Below are 20442 nucleotides of genomic sequence, written 5' to 3'. Positions count from 1 at the left end.
ATTGAGATATAAAGTGAAGAAATAGTTGAAGATGGTGGATTTTGAAAATGATGGGTTTTTGAATTTACTGGGTTTTGAAAAAGGAAGAAGAAAGAGTTGGATTGACTAAAATACCCTTTCTCTTTATTTTAAAATTTGCCACATGTCATAATCCTATGGCTTCCTATCCTTCCTAGAGAAAATTAACTTCCTATTTGATCTTTACCCTATATAAATATACCTTTAATATATTAAAAAAACAGAAACTCGTTTAGGCTCGCGAGCCGGCTCGAGCTCGATAAGCGAAGCTCGGGCTCGGACTCGTTTACTAAATGAGCTTGTTTTTAGGCTCGAGCTCGAGCTCGTTTAAGCTCGGCTCGTTCGTGCTTTTTTTCGAGCTGAGCTCGAGTAGCTCGGCTCGTTTGCACCCCTAATCATAACCCGCACACACCATTCAGATTCTTCTCCCTACCTGTAAAACTGTCAACTCTTTTTGGCACAAGCCTACCTATCAACTTAAGTAAACTTCTATCTAATGAACCAGCTGCGATTCGATCTTTTAACAACAATAAAGTTGAAGCATCAAGTGAGTAACTTCTATCCATTTGCTGTAAAAGAATCTCCACAATACCGGAATGCTGGTTCTTAAGATATCCATGGAGAAGAACACAGTAACTAACATTATCTGGTGGGCAGTCCCTCTCACCCATTTTAAGAAACAAATTCTTAGCTTCCCTTAGTAGACCCTCCCGACAAAAGCCCCTAATCATTGCGTTATGTGTCTGAACACCAGGTTTCAAACCTTTTACAGTAAGGTCTTGGAAAAGAGCCCTTGCAATATCAAGCTTCCCACATTTGCCCATTCCATCAATAAGGATATTATACACCACAATATTAGAATTTAACTTGCTATAATTTCAATTAAACAATCAACTGCACAACATACTAGCACGGATTTGATATAGAAACCAACAAGATCTAACAAGTTCTTATACACAAATAACCCTAGATCTCTGGTTACATTCCAGAGAGTTCGAGACCTAAGATAGTAGAAAGAGATAAATTGTCTGGCCAAGTACACTTATATAACGACCTGAAGAAATCCCGATGGTGTGCAATGTTAGTCATTCAAAAAAAAAAAAAAAAAAACAAAACAAATCATTAAAAAAGCTAATACATAACAACATATATCTGATTAACAATTTTGGTAATACACATGGACAGCTGTTTTCAACACCCCCTCAGTTGCATGACCAAACACATTAAACATGTTCGGAAAATTTACACAACCTAACGTGTTGATTTACCAATAAACCTTTGGTAAAAATATTAGCTATTTAAACTTGCCTTTTAACCATGTAAGCACTGACTTGGATGAGGGTTGGATAAAACAGAGACTTCACAAATACCAAGTATATGAAAAATAATAACAAAAAAAATTCAATTAACTTCCCTGATTTTCACGATGATGTCAATCAAACGCCAAAAAAAAAAAAAAAAAAAAAAAAAAAAAAAAAAAAAAAAAACAATGCCAATCGACCTCTCTGAACTTCATATAACATTTCCTTCTCTCCTTCAAAGTTTAGCATTTACAAAGCTCAAATAATCCTACAAGTTCCATTTGACCAACCTTTTTCAAAACAAATCAAAGCCCAAAATACAAACATACTGAAGCCATCCTGAAGTAAAAAAAAAAAAAAAAAAAGTTTTTAAACTTTATAGTTACGGCAAAACTTTGCTAATGAAGACGCAAACTTCTGGATGTGACTTAACATTTATATTTTGTTCGAAAAAAACCATTTCAACGACAAATATCCATTTTTTTAAACAAACCATTAAAGCCTTCGTAAAATTTGGTTGATAAAAATGCAAAAAACCATGATTAGAGGGCATGACTGTAGGGCTGGTCTACAAAAGCAATGCTACAGTAGCAGGCTGAAACAGATGTTTGAATAATCAGGAGTCGACTTCGAAAGCAGGGTTATTTTATGAAAGAACACTTGTGATACCATTTTGTACATATAAAACTGGAACTAACATGAAAAGTTGAAGCAGAAAACAAACAAAAAACATGTAACACCTAGCATCCATGAAACGAACATGTAAAGGTTTTGAACTCATAAAATACAAATTGCCAAATCACTATCTTAGTTTCTCCCAGACTTTGTCATCTAGGCAGGAGTGTCCATCAATTCACTTGGCACAAGCCTACCTATCAACTGAACCATGCTTTTGTCTAGTGAACCAGCTGCGATTTGATGTATTAACAACGATAAAGTTGAAGCATCAAGTGAGTAACGTCTTCCATCCATTTCATGTAAAAGCATGTCGACATCATCGTAATTCTGGTTCTTCATATATCCTTGGAGAAGAACACGGTAAGTAACATTATCTGGTGGAAAGCCACTCTCATCCATTTTAAGAAACATGCCCTTTGCTTCCTTTAGCTGACCTTCTCTACAGAGGCCACTAATCATTATGTTAAATGTTCGCACATTAGGTTGCAAACCTTTTAAAGTTATGTCTTGGAAAAGAGCCTTTGCTATATCAAGCTTCCCACATTTGCTTGCACCTTCAATAAGAATATTGTACACCACAATATGAGAATTTAGCTTGCTATCACCAACCAGATGAAACAAAGAGAGCGCCTCTTCAACTTGATGGTTGTTGCAAAGGCCATCTAATATTATTCCATAAGTGCATTCATCTGGAATAAGGCCTTGTGCTCTCATCTCATCAAAGAATTTGCGTGCAGCTCCACAACGTCCGACCCGAAACAAACCCTGTAACATGGCACTGTGACTGACTATATCAGGTTTCAAACCGTTTCTTGTTATCTCAAGAAACAAATGCATGGCCTCTTCTATTTTCAAACTCTTGCAATACCCATTCAATAAACTGTTATAAGAAAACACATCAGGGACGAGACCTTTAGAAGTAAGTGAATCAAAAATCGATTTTGCTTTGGTCATTTCACCTCGCAGACAGTACCCATCTATAAGTGAATTGTATGTGACTATGTTAGGAACCACACCTCTCTCAACCATGATGTCTATAACAGCCTCCGCTTCATCCACCCTACCTTCCTTGCAAAATGCATCAACTAATATGTTAAAGGTTTGAATATCAGGAGAGATCCTTACATCCTCCACCATTTCTTTTAGCAGCTTAGAGACCTCGTCCCAACGACACAAGTTACAAAGGCCATGAATGAGAGAGGTGTATGTGATGACATCTGGTTGGATGTCTTTGGCAAATACCATTTCATTGAAAAGCTTGTAAGCATCATCTATCAGTTTGTCCTTGCAGAGACTATCAAGGATGGTATTATATACTACAGTATCAGGCTTACAACCTCTTTCATCCATGAGCCTAAGCAAGCCAATGGCAATATCATTATTTCCAACCTTGCAAAGCCCTTTAATCATTGTGGAATACGTAACAACATTAGGTTCACAGAGTTTGTGCTTGATGAGCTTCTTGAAGAGTCTCTCAGCCTCAAGAATTCTATCTTCTAGCACCAGTCCATCTAAGAGTGTATTAAATATGTAGACATCTGGCACAACAGCTCGCCTGAAGCAAGAAGCTAGGAGTGCAAAGCCATCGTTGGTGCGAGACATCTGACAACAACACTTGATGGCAATATTCACAGAGTACTCACTAACTGGAACCCTAACAACGCACATTTGTTTAAACAGATGGAGGCAAGAAGAAAAATGGTTCATTTTGGTAACAGCATTCAACAGCTGATTAAACTTGATAACAGATGGGAGGGGTTTTCTCTGTGTCATTTCATCGAACAGGTTAAAGGCATCATCCAAGCTGGTAACTTTTTGATACCTAGACAGGGGGCGATCCCCATTATTTGAAAAGGAAGTGGAGTGAAGAAGAGAAGCTAAAGAAGTGGAGTGAGGACTGAATTCTAAACCTAATCGGGAAGACGAAAGAGGGGTTGTTAAAGAATTGGTGATGAAAATACCTTTGAGTTTGAAGAAAGCGTGATGAAGAAGAGAATTGGTGCGAATCATCATCATTGTCGCAGCCTCCTCCAACGGAGAAGGAAATTGATCGGTATTCTTCAGGACCTGTGACCTAACAACCCTCACACTCACACTCACACCAGTGTGGTTTGGTAAGAAATGTGAGGAAGCACGCCTCTATTTTCATAATTTATTTTGATCAATTACACCCGTAGTTGTTATGGATTGTATTGTATAAAGTTATAGCTCATAAGCTAAAGAGTTAAATGTCTGTTTCGGTTCTTCTGGTTTACAAATATTGCAGACTTGGTTGCATTGATTAAATAATTAAACACTTGATTTTGGTGATTGTAATTTTTGTACTCGGATAATTCTTATCACTAACCTATGTTAAATATCTCAGTTAAGTATGTGTTAAATGATTATAATACTCTTACTTGTTAAGAAAATAAAAAATAAAGCCCACCAATGGCGCAAACCATCCCGAAACTTAACTGACTACCACCAAACATAGACACCGTAGAAAGAAACTGTAAGAAGAGCTTGCACAAAGACCATCGAGAGGTGGACATCCACGGAGGAGTTCTCATCGTCACGAGTGTGGCTTGATGTTCCCAAATATCCCAACATCGGTAATTTTTACTTTTTACTAACTAAAACTATTTTTTTATTTGTATAATTATTTTTGTCAACTAAAATTATTGTTTTTTTTTCAAAGCACCAACCAAGTGGCGACCATTTTTTGGAAGCGTATTCATGAAAAGTTTTTCGTTGCTATGGGCCACGGTGAATACAGTAGTCAAGATTTATTTTCGGGGAAGTGAAAGTTGTTTCGGACTAAAATAAGCAATTTTAACAACATTTACAACTGTCTTATGCAATATCGTAATAGAGCAAGTGGTTCAAGTGATACCGATGTCACTACGGAAGCATACAAACTACTTAGAGCCCAGTACCGTAGCCCTTTTCACATGCATGATTCTTGGGAGCCCCTGCGAAAATCACCAAAATGGTAGCCCGTTTCAAAACTCTATATTGATATATTTCGACCTAGGATGAGCTTTGATCTTGAACACAAATTTTGACAAAATGTAAAAACTTTTGAAATCATTGGTCAAAATGGCCAATATGGTTTGCAATGTTATCTTTATGTATATTGGATTATTTATAAATTAAAATAATCATGATTTATGTATACTGGATTATTTATAAATTAAAAAAATCATGATTAAATTAAATGAAACAAAATTAAATTGGGTGTTTAAATTTTATGATGGGTCAAAGTGGTACTAAGGCTCATTTTTATATGACAACTTATTAGAGCCATATACATAAGCTTTCTCACCTTTTCTTTAAATTCACAAATTCCAGATGAAAATAATGTGCTTTTAAAACAATGGTATACATTTAATCATCTTCTAAAAGGAGAATTTATCGCTTCTGTAATGTTCAGGGGAGCATGGGTCGGGTGGGCGATGGCTCAAGGCCATAAACCTAAAAGAGCCCGTAAAATTTGTGAGTTTTTTTTTTTTTAATAACCGGCGAACACAAACTATTGATATCTATTCTTGATACAATATTAATCTAAAGTTTGTGCCTGGTGTGGTGGCTAATTCTTTACATTTCTAGATGCCTGACGTAGAGGTGCAACCCTAAATCAGGTAAGAAATCGAACCCGATAACCCTACCCTACCCTACCCGGGCCCGGTTTGAACCCAATCTATAGCCAACCTAGTTTGGACCCGTTTCAACCCGTAGGGGAGGACTCGGTTTGGGCATTTCACAGTCAAACCGGTTTCAACCTGACAGTTGACAACCCGATCACTCAACCCGGTTTGAACCCGATATCACGAACCCATCCATATACGTGGAACTAGCTATTACCCAATGGCTATTTAACGGCTTTGTGACCATTATACTACATTAATTGTTGAGTTTTTTGTTTCATCATCCAAAGCGTTAGTATATATATATGTATTTAAGGTGTTAGTTAAATCAAAACACACAAACAACGCAAAAATAAATAAATAAATAAACGCCCCCAAAGAGCTATGGAATCGAAAGCGGGCATTCATCCGTCAATATGGGTTATTCCTTTACCGAACCTACCAAGAACGACGAAGAATGTAAAAAAATTGTAGTTTGTGACGTGATGTTGTTTTCATAATATTATGTTTTAGTTTACTTATAAAAACAAATAAAGTATAAATTTTAATTTATTTATGTATATTATATTTGTTTTTGATAATTGTTTATTAACCGGGTTGGGCAATAAGATTGAACCCGATTTGATAACCTAACCTGGTCCCAACTCAACTCGAATCGGTTTTGGAGGGTTTGGTTCTCTTGTCTCCTAACCCGGTTAGAACCCAACCCGGTTTGAATATTTTCATCCTAGTCCCAACCCGGTTTGAAATCGGTTTGGGTTGAAACCCTAACCCGATTTGTGCACCTCTAGCCTGACACGGATTCACCTCTTTCACTTACGGTTTTTCGTTTCATATTTCTAATTCTCCACGCGGCACTTTTCTTCATTATTCCACTTCCTTTTTATTTATATTTATATTTATATTAGGTTATAACTCCGTGTATTACACGGGCTGAATAAATAAATTTTATATACTAAATAGTAAAACAATATATTTTTAAAAACCTCATTTATAGCACGGATTGAATAAATATAATTTTATATATTAAATAATAAAAAGTTATATCTATAAGAACCATATTGTACATGTTGAATAAATGCAATTTTATATACCAAATAAAAAGTTATATCTTTAAAACCACGTGTATTATACAGATTGAATAAATGTAATATTGTTTATCAAATAATAAAATAATACATCTTTAAAAAACCCAATTTTGTTACACAGGTTGAGTAAATGTAATTTTATACACCAAATAATAAAAAAGTTACATCTTTAAAAATATGCGTATTACACGTTTGAATAAATGTAATTTTGTATACTAATATATATATATATTGTGACAACCCTCAAAATCCCATGTATTTCGTACAAATTATTAATGATAATTAAAGTGTCTGACGACTGTGTGGAATTACTTAACTGCTTTCTGATATCTGTGTTATGCTTACACGTATTTGTGAATATGCTAAGGAATATGCTAAGGAATATGCTAAGGAATATCCTAAGGAATATGCTAGGAATATGCTAAGGAATATGCTAAGGAATATGCTAAGGAATATGCTAAGGAATATCTTAAGGAATATGCTAGGAATATGCTAGGAATATGCTAGGAATATGCTTGGAATATGCTAGGAATATGCTATATGGAAGATCTTATAAATACCACCATTCCACCAAAACTCTCTTTCTCTCCTCTCCTCCCTAGCTCACGGCCGAGACCCCCCTTGAACACACCACCATTTTTGGCTCTTGATCTCCTCATTCCAAAGTTATACAAGTGTTACGGGTCACGCATAAGGAGTCTTGGAGCTAACGGAAGGCGAAGGACCTCTCTATCTTGCTTTTATCCACCTCTTTTTCGCATAGTTTCTTCCCTAGCCTTGTGCTAGTTGTAAGTGCTTCTAATCAACTCCTTGTTCATGTTTGATGTGGTTAATAAGAGATTAGTCGGTTAAAAATTATGAACATACAAGATCAAAATCTAAAAGTCTACTAAAATGATGAACAAGGTGGTTAATGGATGAATATTAGTGTAAAGCATGTAAATCTTGTGTGATTGTGATTATTGGTTGATGATCTGAAGTATTGCTGGATAATATTAATGTTTGATGTTGTTGTGAATACTAAACTTGTTAACGGTATCGATCGAACACGATTTAGCAGGTTAAACACTAAAAATCAGAATCTGTCCAAGTTTTACAGCCAACTTCAGTTGGCTGTAAACAGGTCATAAACCTAACGAAAAATTGATATTTTGACTCTAAAATGTGATATTAGGAAATACGGTTCTAATGGCACCGGAATCGTAATTTTTGGACTCCGTTTACTATTTTTAAAGTATTAATTTGTAACAGCAACTTAAGCTGGATTTTGACAGCAATAAATGGGTACCGTACTTTCAGTCATAACCTGAGTTTTGTGAGGAATCGGACCATGAAATATACACAGTAGATGACAACCGATGCATGTGTAATTACCCCACTGGAATTTCGTAAATCGGACACTCGATGAATTTTTAATAAATTGTTCCGTGGACTGTGGTCAGAAATACATAAATCTGAGTTCAGTCCGGAATATGATTTTTTATAAAATATTGGTAGTGAACCGGACTCCGATATTTTTATACAATAAAATATGGAACGTTTAAGACATCTTGTAGAAATTTGGGAATTTTTGGAATAATATAAATATTTTATTAAGATGTCCGAAAACAGCCGGTTTTGAATATAAATGCTGAATTGAGATAAGTTGTGACTTGCGTGTCTAAATGTCGAGTATGCTATCCGTGAATGATCTAACATGTTATATATGTTATGTGCATTATCGTATGTTTGATTTTGAGTGGGGAATGGATGGGAAACTTAGAGGGCATAAACCGTTAAAGTGATGAATGTTATGTGATAGATATGTGTAGGAACTTTGTGTTCTATTTGAAAGCCACTAAATGACTAACTGGTAAATTATATTAGGACGAGATTGACCGACCTTGACTGTTAGCTATATTGAGAATCTAACCGAGCAAACCGAGGTGAGTTCACACTCTTTCTAAGGCATGGGATTCCCAGGGGTTTGGGAATGGGATTGATTAACTACTTGTACTATGATTACTGTTAAACTACTTTTTACTGTCCTCGGATTGAAGGGCACGTACGTAAAACCTACGTACATGATCATAAGACCATCAACTCTATCACTTTAAGTCCCTCATTTATCGACTTAATCGCCGAGGCCTATGGCGAGCGGGTCATTAGTTAATAGCGCTATTAGGTTTAACAAACCTCACACCGTGCCAGTCGGACGGGCGTGTACCAATGGACTATGGGCAAAGGGTCAATGCTGATAGACATTGACTTAGGGCACCTCTTATATTTTCGTAGCGGTCGATACGCGTGGTCTAGTAACACATGGGAAACCCCCACTAATCTTCGCAAACATGTCAGAAAGACCGCGATGCAAACTCATACGATACATGGTTTTCAAAAAAAAAAAAACGAACAGATAATTTACGAAACAAATGCTATAACTAAACAACCAACTGTGAATTCACTCAACTTTGTTGTTGACTCGTTGTTACATGCCTTACAGGTCGTTAAATGCTTGGAGCTTGCACGAGGAAGGAGTCGTTGTGGTGTACGGACGGTTATGTCCCGTGTTTAATATATAATCCTTATGAACTTATTAAACTTGCGTTTGAAACTTTAACTTATAAACTATGGACTCATATTTTGGACTTTACGTTTATGCTTCCGCTGTTTAAATTAAAACTTGGTTAACTAGTTTTCGGTCACCAATCGTATTGTGGTTGGCTTTAATTACTTAAATACATAGTTCAGTATGATTGGTGGCTCGATCCTGGTCATGTCACGCCTCCAAGCGGTAGTACTCCGCATGGTGGATTTTGGGGGTGTGACATATATATATATATATATATATATATATATATATATATATATATATATATATATATATATATATATATATATATATATATATATAGGGGAGGAGTGGGGTAGAAAGTGGATTTTTCCTAGAAAGTCTAGGAAGCAATCAAAATGAGACACGTGGCATTCAAGGATTTTAACTAGAAGTGCAATTATGTACTTTCACAATCTATTTTTTTAGGAAATTATTTTCAATAACTAACTATCCATGTACACTAATGAAACCGATTTCCTCCATAATTTTTGGAATTTTTTGTTTTCGAATTCTGATCTCACGTAAATATCAATCATGCCTTCGTTTTCTTGCTCACAAGATTCATCGTTGATCATTAAACTTTATCTGGAATCTATCAGCATGTTCTTGGTACTGTGTTTTAACAGTTAGAGGGTTAAAGTCAATGTTTTTATCGATCCCGTAATATGAATGATGTTTGGTAACGTTGGATGATTTCTTGGCATTGTGTTTAACAGCAAGCAATTAATACCGCTGTGTTTTAGCATTCATGCTGGTAATGCTGGAGGATTTCTTGACGATATGTTTAACCATTCATGCTAGTAATGCTGGAGGATTTCTTGACATTGTGTTTTAACAAGAAGTAGATTAATACAGTTGTGTTTTAGCATTCATGTTGGTAATGCTGGAGGATTTCTTGACATTGTGTTTTAACAGCAAGCAGATTAATACATTTGTGTTTTAGCATTCATGTTGGTAATGCTGGAGGATTTCTTGGCGCTGTGTTTACCATCCATGCTGGTGATGCTGGAGGATTTCTTGACATTTTGTTTTAACAGCAAGCAGATTAATACAGTTGTGTTTTAGCATTCATGTTGGTAATGCTGGAGGATTTCTTGACGTTGTGTTTTACCATCCATGCTGGTAATGTTGGTGGATTTCTTGACATTGTGTTTTAACAGCAAGCAGATTAATACCGTTGTGTTTTAGCATTCATGCTGGTAATGCTGGAGGATTTCTTGACGCTGTGTTTTACCATTCATGTTGTTACGACGGGTGACATTTGTCACGAGTGTTTTCTTGATGTTGTGTTTCTTCATGAAGGATAGAAGGAAGAGAGAGAGAGAGAGACGAGAGAAAGGGAGAGAGAGAGAAAAAAAATCGCTAGAAATGTGGGGTGATTTATGGAATGACAGTTATTTCCATATTTAAAACAAGCTAAGTGACATATCTACCCCTGATTAATTAAATAATCCTATTTTTAAGAAACACATATTACCGAAATGCCACCAAGATGATCTCAACCATTAAACACACCCATTGGATGGCCCAGATCGCTTCCTATTTTTAAGTATTTTGTGCCATTGAATGTGTTTGATCAATGGTTGAATTAGTTCGGTGGCATTTTTGTAATATTTGTGTTTTAATTATTGATTCATTTAATGGGCGAGGGGCATTGTAGTCATTAGTCGTGTTTTAAATAAAAAAACTACCATTAGTTCCTTTATTCTAGCAATTTCTTCATTAATTAACCTCCAATCTTTAAAGACATCCAAACTAAAGAAGATTCATTCCAACATAATTCAAGAACATTCAAACAATGGAGAACAATAACACTATAATCTATTCTAAAAAAATGTTCATACGATTTTTTTTGTGATCTATTATGTTTATACTAGTGCCTTATACGTAATGCAAGCTTTTATAATGGTGTTTAAACATAATCTAAGTTGTTTATATTGGTGTGTTATACTGGAGATCGAAGTTGTTTATATTGGTGTGTTATACGGAATATAAGTTGTTTATACTAGTGTGTTATACTGGTGATTGAAGTTGTTTATACTTGTATCTTATACGGGATCTAAGTTGTTTATATTGGTGTGTTATATGGACTGTAAGCTGATTATACTGGTGTGTTATACAAAATGTGAGTTATTTATATTAGTTCATTATACAGAGTCTAAACTATTTATAACAAGGTGTTATACGAAAATGTAACTGATAAAACACAATGGGAATAAACTAATAACTACTAAAACACAATGTCAAGAATTTGTTCATGAGTGATCGCATTTCATGTTAATTTGTTCTGTATACATTGTTGTTTCCTTAAAAATCTCCTTATTTTGTTTAATAAACAAATCTTCCATAAATAAGTTAATTATTCAATTACCTTTATGCCCTTTAATATAAAATCTCTAAATGCCACGTGTCATCCTTAGAACACTTCCTACACTTTGTATGATAAATAGACTTTGTAGCCAACTCCCACCATATATATATATATATATATATATATAGAGAGAGAGAGAGAGGAGCGCTAAAATGAAAACCACGTCCAGTTGTAAGAACCGAGAGAACCACTTTCTAGTCACTAGATCAACAAGATGGATGGACAAGATTAAAAATATTTAAAAATAATATTAAGTATTTTTTGTCTTATTATGTTTTTAATATTTTAATCCAAAAGGGTAGTTTAGTAAATTACTTTTTTCGTCTTTTTATCTTTATTGTTTATTATTACTTTTTTGTATTATTATATTACTTTTATTTTTTAAACATAATTTTTTTTATTAAAAGCATTTTTAAATTCAATTTTTTTATTAAATTTTTTACGTTTTATGTTAAATTTTTACGTTTATGTTTTACGTTGAACTTTTTACGTTTTACGCTAAACTTTTTACGTTTTACGTTTTACGTTAAACTTTTTACGTTTTACGTTTTACGTTATACTTTTTACGCTTTACGTTTTACTTTTTATGTTAAACTTTTTACGTTTTTCGTTAAAAAGTTTACGATTTAACTTTTTTTTACAAAATCTTATTTACGCAAAACGAACGCACCCAGAAATCACAAACTCGGTAGGTGTCTCAGATAGATTGTTATCATCATCCACTAGGAAAAAAAATAAAAAAACCAACAACATCAAAATAATGTGTATCTCAGAAAAAATGGGCTTGGCTCAGATTTCCCGATAATCAAAAGGCTGCAAAGTGGGTTTGCAGGTTCAAAAACCTGCCCTCCACCATCCTTGCCACGCCATCGTCATCAAAATCTACGTTTTTTTTTTGCATCATCGCCGCCCATTCCAACAGATCCAAAAAACATTTAAACAACTTGCATCATTCACCGGTTCACACCCCTTGGGACAAAAACAAAGACACAAAGATCAGAACCAAAAACAGCAAAACAAGCAAAAAACCTTACCAACAAACACATGAACATCATTAGCCGTAAAACAAACCTACGAGGAAAGAGGGGCCAAATATACCGCCACCAACCCCAACGCCACCACAACCAAACACCAGTAACAGGGGGCGGCGGAGAGGAAAGGGAGGCCAAAAACCCACCACCACTGTCGCCGTCAAAAACCCACCACCATCTCCGTCAATCCTCACCACCACCACCGTCTCCGTCTCTGTCGCCGTCAAAACCCACCACCACAATCGCCGTAAAAACCCACCGCCACCGTCGCCGTCAAACCATGGAGAAAGACAGAGGGTAGAGGTGGGAGACGGTGGTGTGCGATGGTCGTCGATCTTCATCTTCATCACAGATGAAGAACAGAGATGTATGTAAAGAACACCTGATGAGAAGACGAAGAATCTTGGGAGGTGTAAAAAAGCTAATCACTTTATAAATTTAAATTAAATTGATGAATGTAAAGAAGAACACCTGGTCATCAAGAAGAGAAGAAGAATCTTGGGAGGTGTGATTTAGGGTGAGGATAGTGAAAGCCAGCAACCATGCCCATATTCACAGGCCACATATTATTGCAGTATGTGGGTCGCCGATCTTGTTATATGAGAGAGAATAATGGAAATTTTCAAAAGTGGAAATGAAGAGAGATGGAGGTGATGATGTATGAGAGATATTAATAAAGTTAGGTGACTTTAATGAAGAGAGAGGAGAGATTAGACATTTGAAGGAAATGACCAAATTACCCTTTATTCTGATTGGTTGAGAGTGGTTTTCGCGGTTCTTACAACTGGAGGTGGTTTTCATTTTAGCGCTCCCATATATATATATCCGTAAACAAACCCCGTGTATTCTACAAATTGAACAAGTCTAATTATATATATCAAATAATAAAAAGTTATATCTTAAAAACCACATGTAATAAACGGGTCGAGTAAATGTAATTTTGTATAGTGAAATAAAAATATTTAATATATTAATAAAAGGTTTGGTTTTCGTGATAAATAATTTGTTTTATTTAAAATATTTTAAATTGACAATTTAAAATTTAGGATAATAATAGAAGAATGGTATTCGAAATTTAAAGTAGGATAAAATTTAATATTAGCTCATTATTCATTTATTTATTTAATTAATATAAGATAAGTTTGGAAGTGAGGCAAGAAAATCAAAAAATAAATGCCTACAATGAACGACAAGTGTCACACATTAATGTTTTATTATATAGTATAGTATAAATAAAGATTTAGATTGATATAAATAGATTATTCTGTCTGTTGTAGCAAAATTTGTTAACGAAATCTCAATAAATTTAATCCTTTATTTAGAACTCCGTAAATGTATAAATGATAAATAATATTAGTTAATTTTATTTTAAGTTTCGTAAAATCTATTTGATACCAAACTAAACAAAACGTTCAAATATATAGTTAAGATCAAATTAGATAATTAAGTTTGAATTTGAAGTAAATAGATAAATAAAAGTAATAATTAATTCAAATAAATAAATATAAAAGTAATAATTTAAAGTTGAATGTTAACCTACAAGTGATCTTCATAGCCTATTAAGGTTAAATTTGTTTTTCTTATAAGTGTTTGAGATTTGTGTAGGTGATGAGCTGAACAGAATTAAAGCTAGGATGCAATCTCAAGGCAATAGCTAATTCCAGACGGAGATCCCAGCATGATGAAAGGGGGAGTCTGACGAAGTTAGAGCCAGAGATAGATCCTGGTATATGCTGAGAAAGAAAGAAGGCTGATCAAGACCGAAGAGTTGACATGATGAAGACTCTCACTGAAGATTCCGTCAACATCCAATGGGGAGTCTGTTGGTGCAGTTGTCTGTCGACTTCATCTTCGTTCGAGTCTTAGATTAGTATTAACAGATCTAGGCACGTTATACAAGAAAACAAACGAAATTAGGCTTGGAGGTAATTCCGCACGGAATTACCAGTGGGTAGTTCCGCACGAAATTACTAGCTAATTTCGTTTCGACATGTAATCTCGTTTGTAATCTTAATTCCGTTTGAACAAGTAATTCCGCATGAGACATGTTCATGCGAAATTACTCATCCTATAAATAGGTACTAGGTCTTATCATTTGGTACGAAATTACCAAGGTGTATTCCGACGGCGAAGCTCTGTCGAAGTGTCTCCGTGCTGTAAATTGTTATCAGATCAATAAACAAGACAGTTAATAGTGAATACAAGCTAAACAAAGACAGAATCAATGAATTTCGCCTCTGATTTTGTCTGAGTACTCTTCTGATCGACTCGTATGGTCGGTAAAACGATCCTACAAACATCATCTTCTTGACCTCCAAAAATCAAATTTCATAACTACGATTATTTTTCATATTTGGAGACATTAGCCAAATAGTTGATTTCCTAATTTTATCATTCAAACATATTCTTGAAATAAAATTCATTAAAATGTATAAATTGCATCCCATATAAACACATAAGAAAAAATAATATAGATTTACAAATTCTCTGTTTTGAACGGTTTATAAGGATTTCAATATATATTTGCTTGTTTTTTTAACGGTAAGGAACGACGTGCCAACCACCGTGATATCGGACGCTGTGGCCAAGGTCGACTACTCGACCGCCGCCAGCGCCTTGGCTCTCCCCAGATGCGCGGGAACCTGACCTCCACCCGCCCGAAGGCATGACAGTGGAATAATCGGGAAAACCTCGTCTCCCATCCAAGTCGAACCGGCACCACCCGTATTCGCTCTTCACCACTACCTCATTGGCATACAACAAAATTGTAATTCTCTTATTAACAGTTTTAATTACATTAAATAATATAGTTTGAAATCATAACCAAAAACAACATACCCGGTGATTTCTCACTCATAACGAAAGTTATTGGTAGGGTCCGGGAATGATGGAATGTAGGCAAACCTTACCTCTATCCTATGACTATTCGTTCTGCCTCTGCTTCTCCCCTCCACCATAAGAGTCTCCACGGTTCTAATCGTGGCCGTCACTTCTCGCCTCTATTTAGTAACAATTATAACTAAATGTTTTTTGTATGAAAATAAGGAGTAAGATTGTGATTCATCATTCATTACACTAGATATCAAAATGGTTATTTGAAGCACTTTGATTATTTGAAGCACAAGTTTGACTAAGAAAAGTCAAATGTGTGAAATTGTTAAACAACTATGGTTTTAGAAAGTTTTTAGATGTGTATTATAATATTTGTAAACAAAAAAAGTGGATTAATAAAAGATAAATCGAGTATCAAAGTATTTGAATAAAGTATGATTTTTATATAAAAAAACCCATTAAAGACAACATACACAATTAGAGTTAAATGAATTGATAAAACAGGCTAATATTGTTTTTCATCCATTTAAGTTGAACATGATGGTTAGATCGGGTATCGGGTAAGGCATCTTTGGGTAGAAAATTAATCCAGTAATTTTTTGTTCGAACATTGGTTAGGGAAATCCAACATCCGGTAACGCGACTTACCCGAGTAAGAACTAAGCGCGATCCGACTTTCGTCAGGCGGTGATTTGTTGTGGAAGCATCTTTTCATCTAACCCTCTATTTCCCCTTTTTATTTTATCATCATCATTCCCCGCCCGATCAACACCCACAATCGAGTATTAAAAAAAATGTCCAAGCTCGTACTACCTACATAAACCGACGCAATGAACCCAATAACCAAACAGCCTGAACTCGGCGACCCGCTTGTGATACGAATTGAATGTCGGATGCTATATCATATACAAAAACACGAATAACCCAACCCAAATCCATTGTTTTTATTCTATCATTAGGCGTTAGGTTTATAGAAACACTAACACCTCGCAATGCACCGGTGACAGTAAATAATCATACAAGCATATATAGATTATAGAGCCTTAGGAGCATTGAGATACATCAGCTCAAATAGAATTATATTTTTAATTTTTAAACCGATCTCTAATCCAGATCTTAGATTCCCAACAACTAACAATCATTTGCAGATTCATAATGCTTAATGTGACTACCCACAACCATTGGGCAGGAAGAATGTGCAAAAACTGAACAAGTATGGCGATTCTGGGGCGCATCCACTACAGAATTCAGAAATGTTTTGAGTAATATGGAGATGAGTTCTAATACAGGACTGATTTTTACAAAACATTGCTTCTGATCAACGCTGTCATATCCACTTTGTAGATATCAAACCGGAATTCATACTTAAAGTCGATGAAATGTGACTGCTAGTATTAAAAATACAAATATGTTGAACAATAAACTCATTAGATAGAATATACCACAAGTAATTCGATACAAATTTCCGATTTTAGTCTCTCTCCCAGATTGTTATCTAGGCACTGCAGTAGTATCCATCATTTCTTTTGGGACAAGCTTACCTATCAATTTAAGCATACTTCTATCTACTGAACCAGCTGCGATTTCATCAATCAACATCGATAAAGTTGAAGCATCAAGTGAGTACCTTCTTCCATCCATTTCCTGTAAAAGCATCTCAACATCATCGTAATTCTGCTTCTTAAGATATCCCTGGAGAAGAACATTGTAAGTAACACCATCTGGTGGGCAGCCACTCTCACCCATTTTACGAAACAAGTGATTTGCTTCCTTTAGTAAACCTTCCCCACACAAGCCACTAACCATCACAGTATATGTCCGAACATCAGGTTGCAAACCTTTTAGAGTTAGGTCTTGGAAAAGATCCCTTGCAATATCAAGCTTCCCACATTTGCTCATACCATCAATAAGAATATTGTACACCACGATATTATAATTTAGCTTGCTATCACCAACCAGATGAAACAAAGAGAGCGCCTCTTCAACTTGATGGTTGTTGCAAAAGCCATCTAATATTATTCCGTAAGTGCATTCATCTGGAATAAGGCCTTGTGCTTGCATCTCATCAAAGAATTTGCGTGCAGCTCCACAACGTCCGACCCGAAACAAACCCTGTAACATGGTGCTGTAAGTGACGATACAAGGTTTCAAACCTTTTCTTGTCATCTCATGAAACAAATGCATGGCCTCTTCTATTTTCAAACTCCTGCAATACCCATTCAGTAAACTGCTATACGTAACAACATTAGGGACGAAACCTTTAGAAGTAAGTGAATCAAAAAGTGTCCTTGCTTTGGTCATTTCACCTCGCAGACAGTAACCGTCTATAAGTGTATTGTATGTCACTATGTCAGGAACCACACGTCTCTCAACCATGATGTCTATTACAGCCTCCGCTTCATCCACCCTACCTTCCTTGCAAAGTGCATCAACTAATATGCTAAAGGTATGCAAATCAGGAGAGATCCTTAGATCCTCCTCCATTTCTTTTAGCAGCTTAGAGACCTCGTCCCAACGACATAAGTTACAAAGACCATGAATCAAAGAGTTGTATGTGATGACATCTGGTTGAATGCCTTTTGCAAATACCATTTCTTTGAAAAGCTTGAAAGCATCCTCTATCAGTTTGTCCTTGCAGAGACTATCAATGATGGTGCTATATATAACAACATTAGGCTTACAGCCTCTTTCATCCATGAGCCTAAGCAAACCAATGGCAATATCATTATTACCAAACTTGCAAAGCCCTTTGATCATAGTGGAATACATAACTACATCAGGTTCACATAGTTTCTGTTTGATGAGCTTCTTAAAAAAATTCTCTGCCTCAAGAATCCTATCTTCTATGACGAGTCCATCTAAGAGTGTACTAAATATGTACACATTTGGGACAACAGCTCGCCTGAAGCAAGAAGCTAGGAGGGCGAAACCGTCATTGGTGCGAGACATCTGACAACAACACTTGATTGCGATACTCATAGAGTACTCGTTAACAGGCACTCCAATGAGACACATTTGTTTAAAAAGGTCAAGAGAGCAAGAAAAATGGTTCATTTTGGCAACAGCATTCAACAGTTGATTAAACTTGACAACAGATGGGAGGGGTCGTCTCTGTGTCATTTCATCGAACAGGTTAAAGGCATCATCCAAGTTGGCAACTTTTTGATACCTAGACAGAGGACGATCCCCATTATTTGAAAAGGAATTGGAGTGGAGAAGAGAAGCTAAAAGGGCGGCGTGAGGACTGAATCGTGAAGAAGAAAGAGGGTTTTGTGAAGGAAGAAGAAAGGAGTCACCTTTGAATTTTATGAAAGCACGAAGATGAGAAATTATCATCGTCTGAAGTCTCCAACAACAACAGAGAAAGCAGAATCGATGTTTATTGCTTCAACCTAACAGTAACACACATTTTGGTTGGACACTTGGATGAAGATCGCTTTATTGATGCCTTAAAAGCCCTCAAGAAGATTGCTGTATTGATGCCCTTAGAATAATCTTCTACCTACACAACCCAACCCAACCCAACCCAACCTAATCCAGTTTTTCACCCATATTCATAACCCAACCTAAGACCGTGGGGTATGGTAGGGCGGGGGTTTGGGGCATGGGTTGACACGTGGCTTGGTGGGGGGGGGGAGACATGGGCTGACCCACATTCAACACGGTATGGTGGGGCGGGGGTTTGGGGCGTGGGCTTCGCTGGGCTGACCCGCTGGGCTATTTGAATATTTTTTAAAATAACAAATTTAATTTTTTAATATTTTTAAATAAAGAAAATTACATAAAAAATTCCTAACGTTTATATTTGTTTTTTATCTCTTCTCTCATCTCCAAGACTAGTTGCAACTCGTCACCCTCTAGGTGATCAATGGGTTGGGATAGAAATTTCAAATCATCCCGTCTTTGTTTCAGGGCATCTCTAGCGGCATCTCTAGCTTCTTTGCTCTTTCCTTGTTCGGCCCTTTGTTGTTGGAAGACGTTGAATGTATCTAACTTGCATGCAATGTCATCCAACTGATCGGTGTATATTCCCCTACGCGAGCCCGAACTCCCAGCTGAAGGCGATGCTGTACCAGATCTTGATTTTTGAGCACGCCTTTTTGCGGCATCTCTTCCATACTCATGCCGGTTTGGCGAATCATCGAAAAGGTCCTCAAAATCTTGATCTCGTGCATCAGATTGGGCTTGGGACGAGGGCCTTGACCTTTTGGAAGACGTGTTACTTTCGCTACCACTGGGGATATTCGCCCATTTTGGATGGAACTTACAAATCTCCCAACAATGCATGAAACGGAAGTCGGTCCCCACATTTGATTTGAATGCAACCAATGCATTTGTCACAATGTCGGCTTCGGTTTCACCACTTTTTGGGTTTTGCTTTGCTTTATTTAAAAAACCACTATATTTTGTAAGTTGGCCGCTAATCTCGCTCCACTTCGAGGATAAGCTATCGTTTTCACGATAAGTATAACACCCCGTGTTTCGAAAGTCAAAGTCAAGGTTAAAGTCAAAGGGAGAAAAGATTGCTAATTGCAATCTGTCTCTCCTTGCTCAATTTCTGTTTTGACTTCTTTGGCTTATAGTCAGTCTATTTAATGTTTTTACGTTAGTTGTATTATGTGGAGTAATTAATTAAAATCGCAGTAATCGAATGTTTATCACTACGAACCGCTTTACGACTGTGAATAATAGGAAGTAACAATGCGATAAAGTTAACTAAACGATAATCGAACTAATCAACATCGCGCTCGCAACTCGAAATACGCATTTGGTGATTATTATACGTGTGTGTGTGTGCCTCATATGTTACTTGTGCATATGTTATGTGTGGTGATCAATCGAAACGCAATCGAACTCAATCGCAATCGAATCGCAAACGCTAAACGAATACGAAAGAAGGA

At 36.0% G+C, this 20442-nt stretch overlaps 2 protein-coding genes across 2 annotated transcripts; both read right to left on the bottom strand.

Moving 5' to 3' along the window:
• Positions 1-408: 408 nt before the first annotated feature.
• On the bottom strand, positions 409-4166 carry LOC110899886 (putative pentatricopeptide repeat-containing protein At1g12700, mitochondrial). The gene is made up of 3 exons (XM_022146779.2): positions 2157-4166; positions 1645-1658; positions 409-888 (listed from the first exon to the last, which is right to left on the bottom strand). Exons 1-3 carry the CDS (start codon positions 4011-4013, stop codon positions 414-416), a joined length of 2346 nt encoding a protein of 781 aa, XP_022002471.2. The 5' UTR covers positions 4014-4166; the 3' UTR covers positions 409-413.
• Positions 4167-16856: 12690 nt separating this feature from the next.
• LOC110899885 (pentatricopeptide repeat-containing protein At1g63330) lies at positions 16857-19019 on the bottom strand. The gene has a single exon (XM_022146778.2). It carries the CDS (start codon positions 18875-18877, stop codon positions 17033-17035), a length of 1845 nt encoding a protein of 614 aa, XP_022002470.1. The 5' UTR covers positions 18878-19019; the 3' UTR covers positions 16857-17032.
• Between the last annotated feature and the right edge of the window lie 1423 nt (positions 19020-20442).

This window comes from Helianthus annuus, chromosome 13 (assembly GCF_002127325.2).
Source record: "Helianthus annuus cultivar XRQ/B chromosome 13, HanXRQr2.0-SUNRISE, whole genome shotgun sequence".
NCBI lineage: Eukaryota > Viridiplantae > Streptophyta > Magnoliopsida > Asterales > Asteraceae > Helianthus > Helianthus annuus.
This window is presented reverse-complemented; position numbering and strand designations above follow the sequence as displayed.